At 51.2% G+C, this 22,080-nt stretch overlaps 2 protein-coding genes and 1 long non-coding RNA gene across 5 annotated transcripts; 1 reads left to right on the top strand and 2 right to left on the bottom strand.

The window, feature by feature from the left end:
• The first annotated feature begins 83 nt into the window (after positions 1-83).
• Positions 84-16,618, top strand: LOC123614568 (uncharacterized). 3 transcript variants are annotated; one of them, XM_074371051.1, is made up of 5 exons: positions 84-288; positions 5,302-5,463; positions 14,847-14,993; positions 15,448-15,576; positions 15,759-16,618. In XM_074371051.1, exons 1-5 carry the CDS (start codon positions 84-86, stop codon positions 15,953-15,955), a joined length of 840 nt encoding a protein of 279 aa, XP_074227152.1. In that variant the 3' UTR covers positions 15,956-16,618. The 3 variants fall into 3 exon arrangements, with proteins under 3 accessions (XP_074227152.1, XP_045366760.2, XP_074227151.1); XM_045510804.2 differs by lacking the exon at positions 5,302-5,463 and adding an exon at positions 10,147-10,347 and having other exon boundaries at positions 15,851-16,556; XM_074371050.1 differs by lacking the exon at positions 5,302-5,463 and adding an exon at positions 10,147-10,347 and having other exon boundaries at positions 15,759-16,556.
• On the bottom strand, positions 11,175-15,803 carry LOC141578716 (uncharacterized). The gene is made up of 3 exons (XR_012509359.1): positions 15,540-15,803; positions 12,009-12,162; positions 11,175-11,299 (listed from the first exon to the last, which is right to left on the bottom strand). It is a non-coding gene; the product is annotated as an uncharacterized LOC141578716 (long non-coding RNA).
• Positions 16,619-16,682: 64 nt separating the features above from the next.
• On the bottom strand, positions 16,683-21,313 carry KLK1 (kallikrein 1). Its single transcript, XM_010947037.2, has 5 exons — positions 21,179-21,313; positions 19,272-19,431; positions 17,771-18,057; positions 17,488-17,624; positions 16,683-16,887 (listed from the first exon to the last, which is right to left on the bottom strand). Exons 1-5 carry the CDS (start codon positions 21,303-21,305, stop codon positions 16,732-16,734), a joined length of 867 nt encoding a protein of 288 aa, XP_010945339.2. The 5' UTR covers positions 21,306-21,313; the 3' UTR covers positions 16,683-16,731.
• Between the last annotated feature and the right edge of the window lie 767 nt (positions 21,314-22,080).

The raw sequence follows: 22,080 nt of genomic DNA, 5'->3' as shown, positions 1-22,080 counted from the left end.
GAATCTTCCCGACCAGACGGTGGGATGTTGTCCCTGGGGACGGAGAAAAGGGGCAAGGAAAAACTGGGACCCGTTCTCCTGTCATGAGGGTCAGGCAATTCTGTGAACAGCACCAAAGGCGGGCCATGAAGGGGAAGGCCCCCTTCCGGGTGTGGGCGGGGCCAGAAGGGGAAGCAACTGGAATTTCCAGCACTGCAGTGGCGCGAGCTGCGCTTGCAGAGGCGGGGCAGGCCCCGGCGACGTCCCAGCCGCAGAGTGGGAGGCCGGACCCAGTACGGAGTTTGACAGGTGGGCGTTCTGGGAAAGAGTCGCGTGGCGCAGAATTAGAGGCCGAGCCTGCGCGGTGAGGGGGAGGGGCGGGACCGGAGGCTGGAGGTTTGAGGAAGGGGCAGGAGGCCTGGACTCCTGGGGCTGTTTGGGGGCCAGATTTGGGGTACACCCCTGGTTTGGATTGTCTAAGAGTTGGGGGCTTGGCTTCTTGGCAGGGTTGGAAATCTGGGTGTCTTTTCTTTTGGAGGGTAGTGGGAGGTAGTTAGGTTTATTTATTTATTTTTAGAGGAGGTACTGGGGATTGAACCCAGGATCTCATGCATGCTAAGCAGGCGCTCTACCATTTGAGCTATACCCCCCCCCCCCGGTGTCTTTTCAAGTGACATGATTGTAACAATTTTTTCAAAAATAAAACAATGAAACTTCTCTACTACTTCAAACCCATTGACCAGAATCATCACTGTCTACAGTTTGGTGTGGACTTTTTCCTTTATGGATACTCGAGCGCGCGTGTTATGGATAAAGATGCTTTTTTTCCCACTCTAGTTTGTCCCATAAATAGTCTCTCCACATCAGTACACAGAGCGACCTCATCCCTTAAACAGTGGCAAAGCATTCCCTTGTGTGAATAGAATATATTTTGTTTAGCTGGTCCCCCTGGTCGTTTGGGTTGTTTTCTTCCTTCTACTGAAGAGACTCCTCCGTGAAGCCTGTGGTCTGAAGTAAAAGGAAGAGACCTGAACTCTGCTCTTAAAATGAGACATTTCCTTCACTGGCTCCTGCGTAACTCAGAGGAAACCAAAGTCTTCCTTGTAGCCCACAAGGCCCAGAGTGACCCAGTCCCTGCTCCTTCTCTGCCTTCGTCTCCCCTTTCTGTCTCCCTTGCTCAGGCTACACTAGCACAGTGGCCTCCCTGGTCTTCCTGGGAACTGCCAAGGTCATTTCTACCTCAAGACCTTTGCATTCGCTATTGTCTTTGCCTGGAACTTTCCCATCCAGTCTATCCCCATGGCCCTCTTCCTCTCTTCAGTCCTGTTTCTGCTCAGATGTCACCGTAGCCTAGAGCTCCCCACCCATTCACTCTATATAACAGGCCCTCTGTTTTCCAGACTGGTCACCCTTTCTCTCCTGTATTTTTCTTCATAGCTCTTATCCTCTCACATATCTTTCTGTGGGCATGGGTTTTTTGCTTGTTTTTGTTTTCGTTTTTGCCTCTCTGCCGAAATGTCAATTCCTTAAAGACTAGGATTTGTGTCTAGTTTGACCACTCCTATAGACCCAGTGTCTGGCTCATAGTTGCAGCTCACTTCTTATTAAAAATGAGCACATTTGAGAGCCTTCTGTGGGAGACAAGAGGAAGGATTATTGTAACAACACTTAGAGAGCACATACTATGGCCTAAACTCTATCTAGATTGAAGTACCATTGGCTTTCCCCACAAGCGGGTTCCACGTGCACATTTCAACCAGCTGCGCATGGAAAATGTCGGGGAAAAAAACAGTTCCAGAAAGTTCCCAAGACCAAAACTTGAATTTGCCGTGTGCCCAGGCAACGATTTACATAGCATTTACATTATATTTATAACTATTTAATAGCATTTGCATTGTATTACATATTATAATTGAGAGATGATTTAAAATATACAGAAAGATGTGCATCATCCCTTGTATAAAATTGCAAATACTCTGCAATTTTTTATAAGGGACTTGAGAATCCTTGGATTTTGTTATCCGAAGCTGGGGGAGGGGGGCGTGTCCTGGAACCAATCCCACTCGGATACAGAGGAACAACTAGACTACCATTATCTCCATTTTACAGTTGGGGAAACTGAGGTCCAAATGGGTTCAACCCCTTGCTCCCAGGTCATAGAGTGAGTCAGTGGCTGCACTAGATTCAAAACCTGCCTCCTTAACCATTGTGTGAAAGGGGGATAAATGGGACCCCCCCCAGGCGGGGGCCCTGCAGGGAGACCTAGACATTGATATAACTGTGTACTTGAGTTTCAACCCTGCCCCGTTTAGTAAATGACTCGTAGCCCCAGACCATCTGCAAAGATTGGCTACCTATGACAGCCTTAAAAATAAATAAATAAGGAAGGAATGGGACCCCATAGAAAAAAAAATTTTAAGTGAAAAAAAGAACATCTTTGTTTTGGGGTGGAGTTGGGGAGAAGAATGGAGACAGTGACAGGAGCTGTTGGGAAAGGCAGGAGGAAGTGTGGGTGCAAAGAGAATTAACCTTGGGAGGGGCAAATTATTGGAGGTCACAGATGGGAAGGATGAAGCCCAAAGAGCTTGGCTTAAAAGCATCAGCTATTTGACAAACTGACTGAGCACCATCTCTATGGCAGGAATCAGGAACCTGCTCTGTGTGCTGGTGCCTCCTGTCTCTTTCCCCTTGAGTCCCTCCCACACCTGCCCCTCTCCCCAGAGGGCCCAAGGGATGGCCCCAGGGAGGCCTGCCACTTCCCAAGAACACTTCGAGGTATTGAGCTCAAAGAACATTCTGGGTGAAAAACACAGATTCTTTGAAAATACAGATTATTAATCTGAGTTGGGAGAGGAATATTCAGAGGCGACTGGAAAGGGAAGAGACTCTCAGTGTGGGTAAGGCTGGAGAGCAGGGTTGTCAGGTGCTTGGTGGGGAGCTGTGAGCAGGCTCCTTGGCAGGGAGGTAGGGTCATTCCTGTGCCCTAAGTCCAGATGGCCTGGATCGCCAGGAGGGACCAGAAGTTCATGTAGTTCAGATAGGAAAAGAAACCTGAAGGAAGGAAGAGTGCAGCGGGCTGAGGCGCAAGGTTCACCAGCCCGAGCCTGATCCTGGTTCTTTCCCCAAGCCCAGCCACACCCCTTACTGTGATCCCAAATCCATGCCCATACCCAAACTCCGCCCCATCCCCAACACTGTCCCTGACCCCTATCTTCAAACCCAAACCCAGGACCATTCTCTACATTGCGCCCAACCCATTCCCCAGTCCAAACCCAACCCCACCCGTGCATCCAGCCCTATACCCATCCCCAACCCCATCTCCCTCCTCAGTCCAATCCTACTTAACCCTCTCTGCAATCCCATCCCCCTCCCAAACCCTGTCCCACCCAGTCCCCATCTGCCTCCCTGAACCCATGCCCAAACCCCAAACCCAACCCCAGCCCGGCCCAGACCAGTCATCAGGAAGAGGAAGACGCCGATCCATGCCAGGTAGAAACTGCACCCCAGCTCGTAGGTCATGCCTTCCTGCAGGTACTCATGGGCCTGCATCAAGTAGAACAGGATACACAGTATCATGCTGATCCCTGCGTGAGTACAGGTGTTAGGAGGCCAGCATCAGGTGTGTGAGAACCCTTGCCCATAGCTGTGTGGCTGCCAAGGTCTTGTTCATTATTTTCCCACTTCCTTTCACCTCCCTGAACGTCTGCTCACAGGCTGGAAAACAGGCTCCTGACAACGTCATGGTGGAGGACATTGGAAGGGCAAGACTTGGTCTTGAACCAGGCACTGGTGGTGTCTAAAACCACAGGCTTTGGGGCTGACAGACTGGACTTCTTGTCCTGCTTCTGTGTCCCATCTTAGGGCAGCCACTCCATCCCTCTGAGCCTCATTTCCCTCATCTGTAAAGTGGGCATAATCATAGGACCCATCTCCTTGGGCTGTCATTAGGAGTTATTGAGATCAGCATGTTTCCTGGCACACAATGTGCCCTCAGGAATTGGGCCTGATTATCATCACTGTATTGGATCTTTAATTTTGGGCTTCTGAAGGAACTTAGTCATTCTGGACATTGGAACTTTATTTTGAAATGACATGAATTAAAGATAATTTGTGAAAAGGAAAAGATTCATTTTTTTCCTCAGGTAGTGGAATACTGGGTAATTTTTTTCTTTATGTTATTGAAAAATAATATAGGAGGTGTTTTGCATTTAATTGAAAGGGACATTGGACAGAAATGATTTTCTTATTGAAAAATGTTCTGTTTTAGATGACATAAAACTGAGATGTTTTCTACCCTTTGTACCTTGTATTTAAACAATAAGGAGGAGTTACTAGACAAACTGGGTAAATACCATTTAATAACAAGGAAGTGGACTGTTCTCTATTCTTGGCCTCACTATTACTCTCTAAGAATGTTCTCTTGATGCAATTGAAAGTTGTGATCAATTATTACAGGAGACAGGAACACAATATTCTTCATTTCCAAATTAAGTGCCCCTCTCTTCTAAAAAGTGTGGTTTGGCATGCAAATGGAAACTAAACTATTCTAATCAGAATAGCAATTATGAGTTATTTGGGTGGGGGTGGGAGGATTATCACAATAAAGATGCAGGCACAGTTAAATTGCTACCATCACTTACTGACATTTTCTAATGCAATCCTCACTACATCTCCACATGGTAGGAAATGTTATCCCATCCTACAGATAAGAAAACTGTGGCTCAGAAAAATTAAGTAGCTTGAACAAAATCACTGAGCTGCTGGTGTTGGTGAGACGGGATGGGGTGGGAACTGGACACAGGGTTGAGTATTGGATAGTTGAAGACTGAGTGATGGACACTGAGGCTGAGGCTGGTTTGAGGGGTGGGGATGAGTTGTGGTTGGGGATGAGTATGGATTGGAGACTGGTAAGACCATGAGGTTGGGAATGGGTTGGGTTGAGATTCACAGGTAAGAGGGGTAGTTTGGATTTGGAATGAGTCTTGAGGAGGGTTAGGCATGGAGTTGAGTTGTGTTGATGTTTGTAAAGGGCTTGGCGATTGGAAAGAAGATAGAATTGGAGTGGGGGTATGGATGGGGATGGATATCACAGAAGGGAATGTGAGTGATTTTGAGATCTGTTGGTGATGGAGTGGACTTGGACTGGAGATGGGGTTGGGTTGGAAGTTAATATTTTTTATTGGGGTGGACTGGAGATTTGGAGGGAGATAGTACTGGGATTGGGGTTGAAGGTGAAAATGAGGATGGCGTTGGAGTGTGGTGGGGAGAGGTTGGCTATCAGGAGAGGCACTGGGCAGGGAACTCCTCTACTTGGTTCCTCAGGGACAGGTCTCAGTGCCATGCCTGTCAGGATGCTGATGATGACACTGGAGAAGTCCAGCATGGGCGTGTTGGTGCTTGTGAAGAAGACGATGTTTATGAGGATGATGCAGAGGCAGAAGCTGGAAGTGCTTGCAATGAGGAGGAAGGCCCAGGCAAAGTCCAGTAAGTCTGGGGAAGGAAGAAAATCAGGACACCAAGATGGGCCCTGAGGCCCTGAGCATGGGGGAGAGGGTCCCCGGGGAGTCTGGAAGTAGTCTTAAGTCCTCTCCCTTGAAAATTCTTCATCCCTATTTTAAGGAAATTGAAATTGGGCTCTAGAGATGGGGTATTGAGGCAGATGCCTCTAGGTCATTGAGGACAGGTTCTTGGGCAGTGACAAGTGGGTTGGGCATTGAGGAACTAATTTGATGTGATGAGGACAGATTCCTTGGGGTGAAAAAGCCTCAGGATTATGTACCAGTTGCTAGGGTCATGAGAATTGTGAGGATGGGTATCATGTAGGTGAGAATGAGCATAGGCAGTGAGGACCGTCTTGGGGGAAAGGGGGACTATTCAAGGGTAGTGGGAACTGTCATGGAGAGGGGAGAACTAGCCCAGGGCAGTGAGGACCAATCCGGGGAAGGCAGAAGAGGGTCCCTGGGACAAAGAGGAGAGATGAGTCCCAGGAACAGTGAGTGTAGGGTAGGTCTTACAAGCATTCTGGTCGTACTCATTCTGGCAGGAGGTGTCAGGGCACTGCACAAAGAAGATGGTATTGATGAGGATGGTGGGGTAGCCAGCAGCATCCCCAGGGGGCATCAGTGGCACCTGGAAGTGGATCCAGTGCTGGCCCAGAGAGATGAGACCGATGGTCACCATGCCGGCCAGGCTCAGCACCAGGCTCAGCTGGTGACTGATCTTCTTGGCCTCATGCAGCAGCCGCCAGCCCATGGGCAGCTGGGAATGGCTGAGTCTACACCTGTCCCGAAACCTGCAGCAGATTGCCCATTACCAGTGTCAGCACTGAGTCCAGCCACCCAGCCCAGCCACCCCAGGTCCAGCTATCAGACCCTGTCCCCCCAAGTCTAACCTTCAGACTCTATTTTGCCTATGTCTGTTCTCCATGCCCTGTATCTCCCTCTAGGACATGCTCACCTGGGTTCAGCCTCTAGGCTCCCTTGCCTCCAGATCTAGCTTCCAGGCCTTGCCACCCCCAAATCTATTCTCTAGGTTGAATCACAGGTCCAGCCTCTATGCCAGTCCCCACCCAGAGCAAGCCTTCAGATCCAGCTTTCAAGCCCAGCCACACCCTAACTCTAAACTCCAATCTCTGCTATACCGACTATGCCTCTGGTCCCTGGCTTTTCCTGATACCCCTCCCCCAGAATTCTAGCCCCAAAGCTGACCAGCTCTCTGGACCCCTGCCTCTTACCTGCCAGATCTGCCCTCAGTGGAGCTGCCTGATGGTGAACTGTAGAGGTAGCTTTCTGGGGTATTTGGGTTGTGTTGGGGACCATCCAAAGTGTCTTTGAAGCTCTCCTGGGAGGTCCAGATGATTGATTCATTACTTTTGATACTGGCCTCTGGGCTGTGAGTAATTGATGGGGGGACATCGACTCTGGCCCGGACTGACCTGGAGACTTGAAGGCTTGAGTGGGGACTCTGGGTTGTTGGCGGGATACTCACTTGACTACTGCAGGTAACTGATTTTACATTGGCCCGGGGGGTGCGAGTCACTGACAAAGGGCTTTGGATACTGAAGCGGTGAGTATGGAAAACAGATGGGACATCTCGGGTTTTGAAATGGCTACTGTAGATTACAGACGGTGTGTCTTGGACACTGGCCCGGTGACTGCTGGTGATGGGTGGCACGTCCTCAGCACTGACTTGGTGACTGATGGATGATGCATCTTGGATACTGACCCGGCGGCTGTGGACAACTGGCAGGGGTTCTTGGATACTGACCCGGCGGCTGTGGACAACTGGCAGGGGTTCTTGGATACTGACCCGGCGGCTGTGGACAACTGGCAGGGGTTCTTGAATACTGACCCGGCGGCTGTGGACAGTGGGTTGAGAGTCTTTAATACTGACTTGGTGACTCTGGACAGTGAGCTGAGAGTCTTTAATACTGACTTGGTGACTCTGGACAGTGGGCTGAGAGTCTTGGGTACTGACTCGGGGCCTGAAGGTAGTTGATGACGAGTCTTGGGTCTTGCCTTGGTTGTTGTTAGTTGCTGCTGGAAGGAATTCTGGCAGAGCACTCTGGTGGCCAGATTGGGACCTCTGGGCCATGTGGACATGCGAGGTCTGGCCAATCCCCAGATGTACTCAACAGCCTGCCAACTGCCTCAGCCCTTCCTTCCAGGCATCTCCATGGCCACTTGGAAGTCCATTGGTCTCTCCCGGGGCTCAGGCTGTGTCCTTTGGGGTTTGAATCTCTCTGTCCCCTCTTCTGTGTTTCTTGGTCTCTCTTGCTGTCCACAGTCAGGCCTCAGGGCTTCAATCTGACCTGGAGCTGGGGGCAGGGGGGGGTTCCATGACAGTTGGAGGGGTTCCAGGAGGTAGAGACATTAGCCATGGACTCACATTCCACCCTAGACCTGTGTGAGAGACATGGGGGCTTGGGCTGGGTCAGGGTGGGCTCAGTGTAGGGTCTTGGTAGGGTCAAGATTGGGTTACGAAGGGGTCACTGCTGGGTCAGAGAGGTGTCAGGACAGGGCAAGGGTGGGATAGAGGGTAGGGAATGATCAGGGTGGAGACAGAGCAGGATCAGAGAGGGGCCAGGGTAGGTGGGGTCAGAGTAGGGTTAAGGGGTAAGGGAGGGGTCAAGGTGAAGACAACAGGGGCCAGAGTAGGGCTAGGCGAGGCTGAGTCAGGGCTGGGTCACGGGCCATCTCTGAGATCAATTCTTGCAGTTTCTGGAGAGCCTGTGATCTGAATTTATCATTCACTCCTCCTACCTGTCTCCCCCTCATCCCAGCCAGGGCCTTCTCTGAATCAAGTTCTTCCCCTTATTCCCGTCTCAATTTCCATGTGTATTCTTGTTCCTTTTCTGTCTTCTCTGTCTCTGTCTCTGTCTCCGTCTCTCTTCACCTGTCCCTGAGTCTCAGGGACTCAGAGAAGATTAGGCCTGCTCCCTACCCTCAAAGACCTCCAGTCTGGGCTTGGGGAGAGGAAGCAGACCCAGCCACAGATCGAGAAAGGCTCCGGAGAGGTCAGCAGAAGTGCAGGCGTCCTGACCAGTATGTGCTGCCTTTCCAGTCAGAGAGGGGATTTTTCCAAACTGCTGTTTTCCTCATCCTCTCCTTTGCCTTTAATGATGATATTTTGAAAAAAACAAAACCCACAAACTTTTATGTCTTTAATTACATGGATATCTATTTAACTGCTCTGTACCTCTGTTTCCTCATCTGTGAGAGGAGATTATGATACTTCAGAGGGTTGTTGTAAGGATGAAATGGGCTGATAAAAGCACTTAGAACCCACTGTAAGAAAAACTTGTTGAAAGTTTTTACATTTCATGGATGTTGATTTCAGTTCTAAAACTTTTTCTCCATCCCCTAAGCTCCTTCCTGAGTTCCAGACTCAGAGACCCAATTTCTTCTGAAATCCACATTGAGAGGTACCACAGAAGAAGAGAAAGGAATTACTATTCCTGGATACCGCTAATGCATCCATTCATTCATTTATTCATGCACGCTTTCAAGAGCAAAGGCTGGGGGGTGGGGAACGGTACAGCTCAGTGGCAGAGTGCATGCCTAGCATGCACGAGGTCCTGGGTTCAATCCCCGGTACCTCCATTAAAAAATAAATAAATAAATGAACCTGATTACCCTCCCCACCAAAAAGTAAATTTAAAAAAAGAGAGCAAATTCTCATACCAGGCAATGGCGGTGCAGCGGAAAATGGAAGAAATTGGTTCCCTACCCTCATGGAAGACTGGTAGGGAAATAAATGGTGAAATAACGAATCCCAAGCCGATGGTGTGCCTGTGAGAGAGAACTGCACACTGCACTATGGGAGTGTTTAATAGGGAACCTGATTAAGAATTGAGGCTGGGGGAGCTCCGGAAAGGAATGTGGAGGAAGTGATGTTGGAAGTGAGGGTGTTTAGGGCAGTCTGGGCAAAGGTGGAAGAAGAAAGCCCTAGGTGGAGGGAGCAGCAGGAATCCGAGCTTCAACTCAGGGAGGAGAGGCCCCAAGGTGGCCTCTTGGTGTGTGAGAGGGACCCTGTGAAGTCCAGTGTGGCTCTGGAGGTAAGCGAGCAGTGTGGGGTCAGGGTCCCTGCCAACTGGGAAGGTTGGCAGATCACAGTGCTTGGTGGGTGTTGGGTGCACCACCCATGTTCGCTCCTTTGACGCCATGGGTCTTGGCCTGGTGAACACACTTTGGAACCTGTGTCATTGTTTTCTGTGTCCTAGGTTGGGATTTGTGACAGGGATGGTGGTAAGGGGAATGAAGCTGAGAGTGGAGACAGAGCTGGGCTTTGAGGACTAGGAAGGAGAGCATGAGGCTGGAGACAGAACAAGTAGATTTGGGCTCAGGGTGGGATGTGGATGGGGGCTGAGTTGTGTGTTAGGAGTAGAAATAGAAATGGGTAGTGTTTGGGATTTAGGAAGCATACTGGGGATGGCATGGGGTTGTGGATGGTCCTGGGGATGGGACAGAAAACAGAGAGGGGAATGAAGTTGGAATGGGGGTTTGGGTGGGGATGGGAAAGATGGCTATGGGTGGAAGGGAATTGAGAATAGGGTAAAAGGCAAGGTTTGGGTGGAGGCAGAGATATGACTGTGTTCCATGATGGAGATTAGGATGAAACAGAGTGATGCAGGCAGATCCAGGCCCCCAGAACTTTATTCTTTCCCAGTGGACCCCGTCTCTTCCTGGGAGGAGGACCGCAAGTTCGTCCTGCGGGGCTGGTGTCTCGTCTTCAGCATCCTGGCGACCCTGATGGTGCTCAGTGTGTTGGATGGGCGTATGGCCTACTTGCAGGGCTCCTACACGGGCTACCTGGGCTTCTGGACTGACTGCAGGAAGCACAAGTGTGTCAGCCTGGGCCAAGTCACCGGTCAGTAGGAGCCTGGACAGGCTATAGGGTGCTCTTGGGGGAGGTGTCTCCGGAGATTATCAAGGGAGAGAATCTCTGGGGGAATCTCTTTGGGTGTTCCTGGGAGGGGGGAGTCTTCAGTATTCCTGAGAGGGTCTCTGGAGATTCTCTGGAGGCCTTGTGAGGGTTTTCCTGGAATTACATATGACTTAGAGAAATCGGGACTGTCACTGTGCATGGAAAGAAGGGCATTACACGTGGCCTGAAGATTAGATGGTTAAAGGCACCATCATTCTCTCTCACACACTTTTTAAAAGTTTTTTTTTTTTTTTTTTAAAGATAACAGGAGGCTTCCGGCTCCTTGAGAAACATTTTGCCTCCTTGTAGATGTCTGTGTTTCCAGGGCTTTTGAGCATTGCCACAGAGGCAGCCCAGACCCTGGAGCCAGAGAGCCTGGGTTCAAATCCTGGCTCAGCCACTTGGTAGCTGGGTTATCTTGGGCAGATTCCTTCACTCCTGTGTGCCACAAGTTTCCTCATTTTTATAATGTCAGTGATAGCAGTACCTAATCATGTTTGAGGAAGACGTGAGTTAAAACACAGAAAGGAATTAGAACAGTGCCTGGCCCGTGTTCTTATTATAAGAATTCTTTTTCTCCAGCCAACGCACCTACCTTCATTTTGGATCTCAAGTGCTCCTTAAGACTTCCTGAACATTGTGTAAGATTAATCTTAATTGTTTATTTTGAGAATCTCTTTCTCTTATACCTCTCAAACTCAAGCTGGTTTCAAGTTATAGAAAAATTGGGAGCCATACATTGATCCTGGTTCAGGTACTGCTGGATCTGGTGCTCAAAAGGTGTCTGTCTCTTGCCATCTCTCCTTGAAGCCTTCCTCTGTGGTGGGCCCTTAGGCAAACTGTGCCCATGCAGTGGCAATGTGGCTGTCCAGCAGCTTCCGGGTCCCATTTTTTTCTGTAAACAACCATGGAAAAAAGAGAATAAGCTGTCTCCTCTGGCCCTCAAGCAAAGGTCTCAGGATTAAGTCAGAGGGGGGTCAGGTTCACTGCCTGGGAATTTCTCACTGCTCTGTGAACCGTTTGCTGTGGTCAGGAGGATGTCATGCTGTGATTGGCTGGGTCTGGATCAGGTGCTTTTCTTAAGAGTCAATGGAAGGGGTCATTTCTGTCAGAAGCACAAGGACAGAGGGTGAGTGGAGAGTTCCTCCGAACAGTATCAAGACGCTGTTGCCAAAAGAGTGGGAATGGAAGCTGGGTGGGCAAACGCAACTGTGCACAATGTCCCCGTATGTCTACAATACTTTATTTGAGCACAATTACTTTGGGAGGTAGACTCCCAAGCGCAGAATAGCAGTGCTTCAGGAGGGTTGGTGACATTTTGTAAGGCTTTGTTAGATACTCCATCTACAGAATCCAGGAGTCTCATGACCAGCAACAGAAGCCAATTCAGCTTGGTTTAAGCAGAAAATAGATTTATATTTTCAGGATTAAGACCATGCCCAAAGAGTCCTGGAGGACTGGCTGGCTGGGCATGCACATTGCAGCTTGACCTGTGGATCCCAGTATCTCCAGGCCTGGACTCCACTGGGGAACCTCTTTCTCTGCTACACCGGGAGCCTGGAGATAGTTGCAGCCAACCTCACTAGAACTGAGTTCCCACCTACTTCTGGCTGCTGATTCCAAGTTTAGCGTGGCTCTATTTTATTGGTGGAGCCTCATCGCATGCTGAGGTCCTAGCTGTAAGACAGGCTGGTTTCCTTACTGGGAAGTGCAGATACATAGGTTGGGAAATTCCAACAGGACTGGTATTCAAAGGTGCTGGGAAGACAAAAAAGAATGGTGTATATTCATTATATGCCTCATTTGTTCTAAAATGTTAACTGTGTGTGATTTTTAAACTTTTTCTTATTTAAATTTCGTTTTTTTATTGAAGTAGAGTCAGTTTACAATGTTGTGTCAGTTTTGGGTGTACAGCATAATGCTTCAGTCATGCATGTGCATACATACATTCCTTTTCAAACTCTTTTACATGATAGGTTACTGTAAGATATTGAATATGGTTCCCTGTGCTGCGCAGTAGAAACTTGTTGTTTATCTGTCCTATATATAGTAGTTGGTATTTGCAATTTTTCCTTATTTTAAATTTAAATGGCTTTTATTTTATTTGAACAGGTAGTATATGTATGTGGTTCAACATTTAAAAAAGTGCTAACTTCTCTCATTTTTGGGCTGAATCTCTCCCAGATCCCCGCCCTGGGGGGCAACCAATGTTGCTAAACCGTTTTTAAGCTCTTGCGTGTTCTAGTCATATTCTCTGCACATATGAGAAAATCGCTATATGTGTTTATACACATATGACTATACATACATATATACACTTAGAGGTATGTGTATACATATATTTATCATTTAAAAACACACATGTCAGTATTATAGTTCTCTTTTAAAGGTGAGTCACCATTTATTGAATGCTAAGAATATACAGAGCGTTATGGTTGGCATAAAGAACTAACATGTTAGGTTATGAAGGTTTTAATTATTTTTTGAGGTGCAGAAATTTAGAATTTTTATATAGTCTAAATTCTCCACCTTTGTCTCTGTGACTTTACTAACTTAGCTTTGGGAAGCACTTCTCCCTCTAGATTTTTGGTGAACATTCAATTCTGGTTTTATATATATATGTGTGTGTGTGTTTTAGGGCCTGACTGTGATTTTGGTGGGTGGTAGGCAGGCAGTATTGAATCCTGTGCTCCTTGCCAACCTACAGAAGAGACCTGAATTACTCAGAAGTCTCTGAGTCACAAGTGATAGAAACTCTAAATTAAACTAGCTTGAGTGAAGGAATTTATGGGCTCACCCAGTGAAAAAGGTGGGGACAGAAATGCTTTCAGGCATGGCTGCATTCAGGGTCCAGGTGATTTCATCAGACATTACTGTCTGTTTCTTGGCTACTTAACTGGGGCTCAGAGTGGCTAAAGGCAGGAAGGCAAAATGCACGGTGGGGAGGTAAGCAGCAAATGGCCACTCCTTCTGACCAAACTACAAGAGTGGGCTTATCTCTGGGATGGCAAGAGCCAGGGACTTGAATGTCATCTGAACTCTCTTTCTCTTGTCTGCTTTCTCTTCTTAGTTTTATCTTTCAGGTCTCCTGTCACCCATGAGGCTGGGTCCAAGGCTCAGGCAGCTCCAAGTTCATAATCCTCTTGGCTAAAGGAGAAGGAGCTGGTCCCTGACAACTTCAGTTAGAAAAAAGTCCCAGAGAAGAGCTTGATTGGTTGGTTTTGATCATGTGCCCATCTTTGAGCCCATCACCCTGGTCTGGGTCATGGGGCACTGTGATGGGCTCATCCACAGTCACACGATGACCTCTGTGGCCCCAGATGGCAGGATATGTCATGAAAAGCCCTCAACCAGGATTATGTGATGGATCCCAAGAGCACTATTGCTATTCTGTATATATGTGCAGTTTGCCAAAAACAAAGCAGATGAAGTCTTAGCCCACTTCGCTGAAGTAGTTTTGCACTGTTCAACAGTAGGCAAAACAGGAAAGGGCTAAACGGAGGAGATTTAATTCTCAGAAGGGGCTGAAACTCGTCATACTGAAATGCAAATTGGATAAATATCAATTTCAAACTGAGTGTGATTACATCTTTTAGGTACCTTGGTTTTAGAGTATTTGGAAGTTTTCTTGTTGTGTAGTTCTTGTGTGTGCTCCGGAGGACAAGGGGACATTTGGAGAATGTCTGCGGGAGGGTTGAGGGTGTGAATGGGGATGACATTTGGATATTTGGGGAGCTTCTGGGGGGTGTGAATGAGGTCACTAGGGAACCTTGGGTTATGAGTGGAAGAGAAATAGGGTGACTTCAGAGATGACTAAAGTCACTAAGGTGTCTTGGGTAACTTTGAGGGTGCTATGAGGAGTGTCTAGGAGTGGTATTGAGGGCATTGATGTGAGTTGCTGTGGGACATCTTTTGGGAGTATGAGTAGGGTAACTTTGTGTGTGTGTGTGTGGATAATTCTAGAAATAATAGAGATGATTCTGTGTGGTGAACTTGAGGATGTGAGGGGGGTGCCTCAGGTCATCTGTGTGGTATGTGTGGATTTGATTATGAGAGTGTCTAGGGTTGACTTTGGGACAAGTGGGGTGATTTGGAATGACTTTGAGGGTGCAAATGGGGAAGGCTTTTTAAAACTGAGGTATAGTTAATTTACAATATTATATAAATTTCACAACATAGTGAGTCACAATTTTTAAACAAAGTGGGGATGACTGGGTTGACTTTACGGGTACATGAGGGTGACTTCGTGAGTGAGAGTGGGCATCATTTGGGGTTTTCTAGGAGGTGACTTTGGCAACAGCAATGGGGTGATTTTGAGGATGTCTGTAGCTAAACATTGGGGGTAACTGTTGGGGATACTGCTCATGGGTGTCAGTGGGGATGAGGGTGACCTTGGAGAGTATCTGGGGATGACTCTGGGGCATTTCCCCCTTTCCCCCCAGTTCTCATCCACATGAGCATGGGCTTCATGATGCTGGCCCTGGTCCTGTGTCTAGTCCTCCTCCCCACCATGAGCCTCTCCTTCCGGCCAGTGTTCCGCCGCCTTAACAAGGCTGACCTTGTCTTCAGTTCCCTCAGCTTAAGCATTGGTAAGTGTCACCCTGGAGGAGGGGGTACCCTCCCTATCCCAGCATCTCTCCCCTGAGGCTCTCTGGCTTTGGGGAAGATGCTTCTCAGAGTTTCTGTCCTGATGTCTGCTGGGTCTCGGTCTTTGAATGTCTGTTGGGATCTCTGTCCCACTCTCTGTGCGCATCTCACTTTATTTTACTCAGGTGGGGTGAGTGTGTTGGGTATCTCTCTCAGTCTCTTCCTGTTTCCTTCTCTTTCCGCCGCCTCTTGGTATCTTTCTGTCTGGTGAGTGTGTGTGAGTGTGTGTGTGTGTGTGTGTGTGTGTGTGTGTGTGTGTGTGTGTGTGTGTGTGTGTGAATGTGTGCCCAAAAGAGCGCACTTGTCCTGAAGGATGGGAGAGGATCTCTTCTCTTTCTGGCAGTCTCAGGGTCCCTATCCAGCCTCGTGTCCATCTCTGGCCCCACCCAAGTGCAGGGTTCCTGATTGTCCTCAGCCTGACGCTCTTTGTAGTCAACTGTGAGACGCTGCAACCGAGGCCACAGGTATCCTACCTGATGACCACCTACCTGTGCTGGAGCGGCGGCGCCTTGATGCTGTGGGCCGGTGAGGGCGGGGCCTCGGGAGGAAGGGGTGGGGTCTCGGCAGGGCAGGGGTCGGAGCCCGGGGAGAACTCCAGGCGGCTTAGGGCCAGATGGGGCAGACCTGGGGGGAGATCCACCTCAGGGATAGGGCAGAGCCTAGGGCGGAACTCGGAGTCCAACGGCCCACCTAGTCCCCACCCCCAGGAGCACTGAGCTACTTGAACCACGTGGGCATGTGGGGCAGAGGGATGACCTCTATGGAGCGGCGGTTGAGCTATCGCCGGTGGGTCTCGCAGCAGAGCACCCAGAGGTCCACGCTCGAACAGCCGCGGTCAGACCAAGACTCCAAGTGCACCGAGGACGTGCCCCAGTTCACTTCCCTCCCCAAGACCCTCCCCTAAGCCTCTCTAAACAATGGCACCCGAGCTTCTCAGGACACTGACACGTAACTGCGCCCAGGTGCCAGGCCAGCTCCTTTCATCTTGACCATACGCCTGAGATTAAGCTTCCCTGGAGGCCCCACTCCCTAGAAACCCTCCAAGAACAGGTAACAAAGTCCCGCCCCTCGAACTAGGGCCCACCCTCTGCGGCTCTTCCAGCCCAGAGTCCTGACCCTACACCCCTCTCCCTGGAAGTCCGACAATGCCCCCTCCTGTTCTGCGCACTGCCTTTGCCGTGTGGCCAGTTTGTGTGGCCCCGCCCCCGAGCCTAGCTAGGCCCCGCCCCCAGTTGTCTAGCCCTTGCTGGCCACTGCCCGAAGCCTCATTCCATCGTCGGAATTCCTCCCCCTCCGACCACCAGCACAGACCCAGGATGTCCAGTCTTGCCCCCAGGCCAACAGGACACTGCCCAGCATTTGACGCAGCCCCACTCCTCGACGGAACAGGCCCCTCCCCAGGGAGGCGTGGCTTGCAATGACATTTCCCGCCTTCCTCGCCATCATAAAATATGGGCCCAACCTCGCAAGAGTCCGACTCTCCGTTTCGTGCCCTCCCCCAGGGCAGGCTCAGAGTCCTTGCCTTGCCCCTTGGGGTCTGAGCCTTTCTGAGCGCTAGTCTGGGCTGGGTGGGCCCTGAGTGCAGGCACCCAGCTTTTGGAAGGCCAGATGACACCAGAAATGGATGCGAATTCGATGCGTATTCGATTTTACTGGGAGTAAGGGACAGGACAGGGGCATTCAGGGGTTGTCAGCCATTGTCTGCTTGATCCACTCCACATGTGAAATCACTTTGGTGTAGACGGCGGGCTTATTGGGGCTACCACACGGGATATGGCCCCATGACGTGATTCCTTGCAACATACCCTCGCAGATCAGCGGGCCCCCCGAGTCACCCTACAGTGCAAGGGGGAGAGGGAGAGCATGAGAGGGGTTAGCAAAGCCTCGGGGTTCCGCCTGGGGAGCTCCAGCACTCAGACCTGGGTGCCCAGATCGGAGCAGCAACTCCCCAACTCTGGGGAAAGAGACAGTTGTCTCCATAGTCCACTCCGAGAGGAACGTCAGTGGGGATTCCAACAGAGGGGACAGTGGCTCCAGTCCTGCCAATGGGGATGAGACTTCAGGGTCCAGTTTCTGCCCAGAGGGGCAGTATCCAGGAGGGGGATGGTCTCTGCAGACAGGTCAGTGGGGAGGAGGAGGTGGGACCTATGTATAGGAGCCTCCCACCCTCAGGGCTCATCTCAGATGTCACATCTCCCAAGAAGCTTTCTCTTGACTGGACAGTACGTATGTGTCAGAGGTGGGGATGGGTGAACTATGATGTGGAGGAGAGACAGACGTGATACTTGGATGGGAGTGCAGGAAGCAAAGGGGGCAGGGAAGAGGGAGCCACAGCTGGAAAGCAGCAGAGACAGATGCCTGCATAGCTGACCCTCAGTCCAGTATCTGAGTCCCCTCCCCCAGCACCTCAAAGCCCCAGGGGTCAGGCTGGCTCACCACGCAGGTGTCCTTGCCGCCCTCCAGGTCTCCAGCACACAGCATGAACTCTGTCACCTTCTCAGGGTGGGCATTGGCACATACCTCATTGGGCAGGAGAGTGAGGTCCACACACTGGAGATCATCTGGGTATGTGACTACGGGGCAGGGAGAAACATGGCTGTGGTCAGACCCCACCTCCTCAGCCCTCCTTCCTCAGACTCCGGAGCCCAGGTTCCTAGCCCTCTCCTCCCTCACTCCCATGTGTCCCGGCCCCAGGCTGCGCAGTCTGGCCCCAGCTTACACTTATCTGGTTCAGTGCTGCCCCAGCCGGAGGCATAGCAGGTGCTATCCAGTTGGGGTTCCTGGGTGGGCAGCTCCAGGACCTGCACAGCCTCTGTGATCTGGACGGGCTCCTCCAGGCGGAGCAGCATGAGATCGTGGCTGTAGTCCTTTCCGGGGAGGTTAGTGTGGTTCTTCAGGAGGCTCAGGTTGAACTCAGGGTGTGGGAAGACGTTGCTGACAAGGGCAAACTGGGCTGTGTCTTCGTCCTCAAACAGGTTGTGGCGACCCAGCCAGATCTGGTAATTGCTGGGGAAGGAGAGGATGGAGACAGTGAGCATGACGGAGGAGGGGGCAAGGGATATGGGGCAGGGGAGCATGAGGAAGGGTCCAAAGTGAGAAAGAGAAACAGAGACAGAAGGAAAGATATAGAGTCACAGAAAAAATTCAGCGAGTCAGAAAATAAAAGAATGTGACAATGTCACAGAGACAGAGACAGAAATGGAGTAAAATAGAGCTGAGAACAGTAGAGGGAGTGGGAAAGGTGGAGGGGAGCTGGTGAGATAGAGGGAGCACACGGGAGACAGGATGAGGAAGAGACAGAGACAGTGAGAAATAGACAAAGGGAAGCAGAGGGAGGGAAAAGACAGACAAGGAAGGACAGTGAGAAATGGACCAAGTGAGGAAGGGAGAAGGGAGTAAGAAGAGAGAATGAGAAATCAGGCAGAGGTAGCGAGGGGGGTGACAGGGGGTGAGAGAGAAGAGGGAGGAGGACGGGGGAGGGGGGCAGTGGGGGAGCCTGGGACCAGCTCAGCTGCAGCTGAGGCTGTGGGGCTGGTTCCACAGCAGGCGGGTGGCTTGGCCCCTAGCCCAAGGTCAGCGTCCCCTTCCTGCCCCAGCTCCCTCTCCCCTTTTCTCCTTCCTCCTTCTTTCCATTGCCCCCGCCCAGCTGACACCAGCCCTTCCCTGGGTCCCTCTTGAGTGGATGATTGTCCTGGAGGGAGGGGATGGACAGTGTGAGAGCCCCTCCCCATACACACTCCTTGGGGATAACCTCTTCCTTTTCTCTGGATGGGGGAGAGTGATGAGGGAGAGGGAATGAGAAAGAGAACCAGAGAGAGAGAGATGGGGCAGAGAGATAGAAGGTGAGACACAGGTGACAGAGGTGGACAGAGATGGGGAGAGATACAGAGACATGGAGACAGAAGAGAGAAAGAGAAATCACAGTCACACAGAGAGACACAGAGCCAGTCACTGAGAGACACAGAGACACAGGGCACAGGGAGACCCAGAAAGACAGACAATTATGCCGACAGACCCAAGAGACCCAGGCACCCATGGAGAGGGCTTCCCTGGGGTCATCCAGTCCCAGCCCTGCCTCTCTCCTTGTAACCCTGGACCACAACCCTCCCTCTCTTCATCAGGTCCGGCAGTCTCCCCTAAGGCTATCTGAGGGAACGGTGCTGGCGGCTTAACCTGTGTGCTCACAGACACCCCCTCTCCAGACGCCCGCCCCTACTCACTCGTTTATGCAGTGAGCAGCTGTGAGCACCCACTGGGGGTCCACCAGGACGCCCCCACACTGGAACTTGCTGAAATAGTACAGAGCCGCCTGCCAGGGTTGGGAATGCTTCTCACACTCCCAGCCTCCTATGATCCGGGACTGGATTTGGGGCACAGCACCTGTGGAGTGGGTGCTGGGTCAGGTTGCGTGGAGGTTGGCAGTGGGGCTGAGGGACTGGGGTAGGAGAGGGAGCTGAGCTCTGGGACTGGAGGGCCATGGGGACACAGGACCAGAGCCAGGGGTCTGAGGACATGGGCAAGGGGTATTGGGAAGAGCTTAGAATTCTGCAGCCATCCCTGGGAGTGTGGGCGGGTGGCTGGTCCTGGGTGTGGGGACTGTACGCTGAGAGCAGAGCCGACCCCAGGGATGGGGGCAGCAAGGAAGCACCTGGTATAAACGTCGGGTGATTTGGGTTCTTGGACTGGGGGACAGGAGGCTATGGGTTCTGAGGAGAAACCAAGGATAAAGGCCCCCAGAGATGGGCTCAGAGGCTGGGCGGGGAAGGATTTGTAGGATTAAGGGGCTCTCAGGCTGAGGAAATGGTTAGAGCTTGGGATGGGCTTTTGGGTTCTGGAAGGGACACAGATCTGGGGAATTGGGTGAGAGAAACCAAGAAGAGCATTTGGGGGGATTTGGGGTTCTTGGATTGGGACTGGGAGAGTTGGGAGAATTGGGGGTTCCAGGTCAAAGAGCGAATGAAAAGATTAGACTGGGAAGGGGTCCTGTGATCCAGGAATGACATTCTAAGAGGAGTGAGGGTCCTGGGACTGGGTGGGGGTCAGACTGGAACAGACCTCAGAAGGAGGGAGAGTGGAATGATTGCCATTCCGGGATCAGGTGATTCTCATGGGGATGGGGTCCAAGGTCTGAGTCTCCAGGAAGGATCTGGGGTTCCCTGGGAGCAGGGCCAGGACAAGAATGGAGGAGGGGCCAAGCAGCTGTGAGAACATAGAGAGAACTCACCTGATGTGGGATTTTTAGAATCACATGTTTTAGAATCACAAATCACATGGGATAAGGGCAGGACAGCAGGGCTGGGAAGGTATTTGTTGGAATCCTGATGGGGGCGGATTCCCAGAAAGCCAGAGCTGTGTGGGAGGGATTCAGTTGGAGAAGGGCTGGAGTCTGGGGAAAGATGGAAATTCTGCAAGGAAAGGAGCATGTGGTTTTGGGTTCTGGGTGCTTTCCCTGGGGGGATAAGGCTGAAGGTATGGAATGGAGCTTCAAGGACAAATAGGGAAGGAAGAGACATTCATAGAACCCCCATACCAGGATGAGGGGGCCACCTGATCACAGACCAGAAACTGTTTTTGAAGAAGCACTGGTATCTGGTGGAATTGGGGGGTCCAGGGAGGATTGATGGGGACCAGATGCTAGGGCTGGGGGACCTAGTTGAGAGTTGATAGCTGGATGGGGAAAATCACCAGGGCGTGGCAGGATTTGGGGACCCAAGAGCCACACCATTGGGCCATAGAGACCTAGGGCAGAGGAGGAGGGTGGTCAGGGTCCCAGAGGCTGGTGGGGTTGGGGGTGGTCTCTTGGACGAGAGAGACAGATGGCTCAGGATCTGCCCCTTTGGTAAAGTGGATGGGCACAGGGATCTGAGTGGGGAAGAGAAAATTCTGATTGTTCCTGGGAAGGAGCAGGGACCCAGTATGAGAGCAGGACTGCGAGTAAGGTGACAACAAGGAGAGGCCGGGTTGGACTTTAGGGTGGGGCCGGGAGAGATAAGAAAGAGCCCCATATCCTGGTCTGGGCTGGGCTGTGGGTTGGAGGGGTGCAGGCTGGGGTTCCAGGTGGGAGGGACGAGAGCAGCGTAAGAATCGGGCCCAACCCCCCGCTTCCACATCTTCCCCACTGTCTCACCAGTCCCTGCCAGGGACAGGGCAAGGCACAGAATCAGGAACCACATGGTGACAGCGGTGTCCAGGCGCAGACAGGCGGTGAGCTTGGAGCTGGGGAACCTCCCTGGGGAGCTTTTTAAAGCCCTCATCCCCCCAGGGTCCCTCCCCTGCCCTGCTGGCACCCAGAGGCTGGCCAAGGCCCTGCCCCTGTTTCCTGGGGGCTGGGCAACCCCCTCCCACCTGCAGAGCCTTGGAAAGGGCGGGAGAGTGAGCAGCTGTTGTTCTGCAAGCCCTCAGTCACACTGGAAGCCTTCCTGGGGCCTGAAGCCAGACAGGGCAGGGCCTGGAGCTCCTGGGGCCTTGCTCTTAGGGACAGAGCCAGTGAAAGGAGGTGGAGGTGGGGTGAATGGAAGCAGAAACAGGAAAACAGGATGGTGGAGGAACTGCTGACCTCTGATCCAAAGCCCCATGTACCTAAACCCCAAGTAAGGCTATGCACCCAAGACCCAGTGTACCTTCAAATACCAGTGGGGCTCTGATTCCTTTCTCTCTACACCAATTGGAACCAAGATGTCAACTTCTCAGCTTCCAGCGCCCCCTGAAATCTAAGCCTTGGCTTTCAGAATGCTGATTGGTGCACTCCCAGACTCAGGATCTGGGTCTCCAAATCCATTGTTCCTTTCACAGTAAAATCTTAGGTCCCCCTCACTAAATCCTAGCGCCCCCAGATACAGGAATATGAAGTTTAAATGGACGTCAGAGTACATTCCTTAGCATTTCAAAATCCAATGTCCCCCCAGACAATGTTGGGGTCCCCTTACCCACCCCCTCGTTCTCCAAATCTGGATACTCAAGGTTATAGCCTCCAAAGTCCCAGAGATCCTGGGCTACTGGCCCTTCATGGTCATGAAATCCTCTCTACAA

This window comes from Camelus bactrianus, chromosome 9, assembly GCF_048773025.1.
Source record: "Camelus bactrianus isolate YW-2024 breed Bactrian camel chromosome 9, ASM4877302v1, whole genome shotgun sequence".
Taxonomy (NCBI): domain Eukaryota; kingdom Metazoa; phylum Chordata; class Mammalia; order Artiodactyla; family Camelidae; genus Camelus; species Camelus bactrianus.
Note: the sequence above shows the minus strand (reverse complement) of the source record. Positions and strands in the feature narration are given on the sequence as shown.

Bases quoted from the DNA above. Each gene is read 5' to 3' on its own strand.
- LOC123614568 (XM_074371050.1), top strand. From the start codon at position 84: ATGAGGGTCAGGCAATTCTGTGAACAGCACCAAAGGCGGGCCATGAAG. The intron at 14,994-15,447 runs GTAAGTGTCACC...ACCCAAGTGCAG, and splicing joins TTCCCTCAGCTTAAGCATTG to GGTTCCTGATTGTCCTCAGC. The intron at 15,577-15,758 runs GTGAGGGCGGGG...CCCCACCCCCAG, and splicing joins CGCCTTGATGCTGTGGGCCG to GAGCACTGAGCTACTTGAAC.
- KLK1 (XM_010947037.2), bottom strand. From the start codon at position 21,305: ATGAGGGCTTTAAAAAGCTCCCCAGGGAGGTTCCCCAGCTCCAAGCTC. The intron at 18,058-19,271 runs GTGAGTAGGGGC...CTCCTTCCCCAG, and splicing joins GCTGCTCACTGCATAAACGA to CAATTACCAGATCTGGCTGG. The intron at 17,625-17,770 runs GTAAGCTGGGGC...CCTGCCCCGTAG, and splicing joins CAGCACTGAACCAGATAAGT to TCACATACCCAGATGATCTC.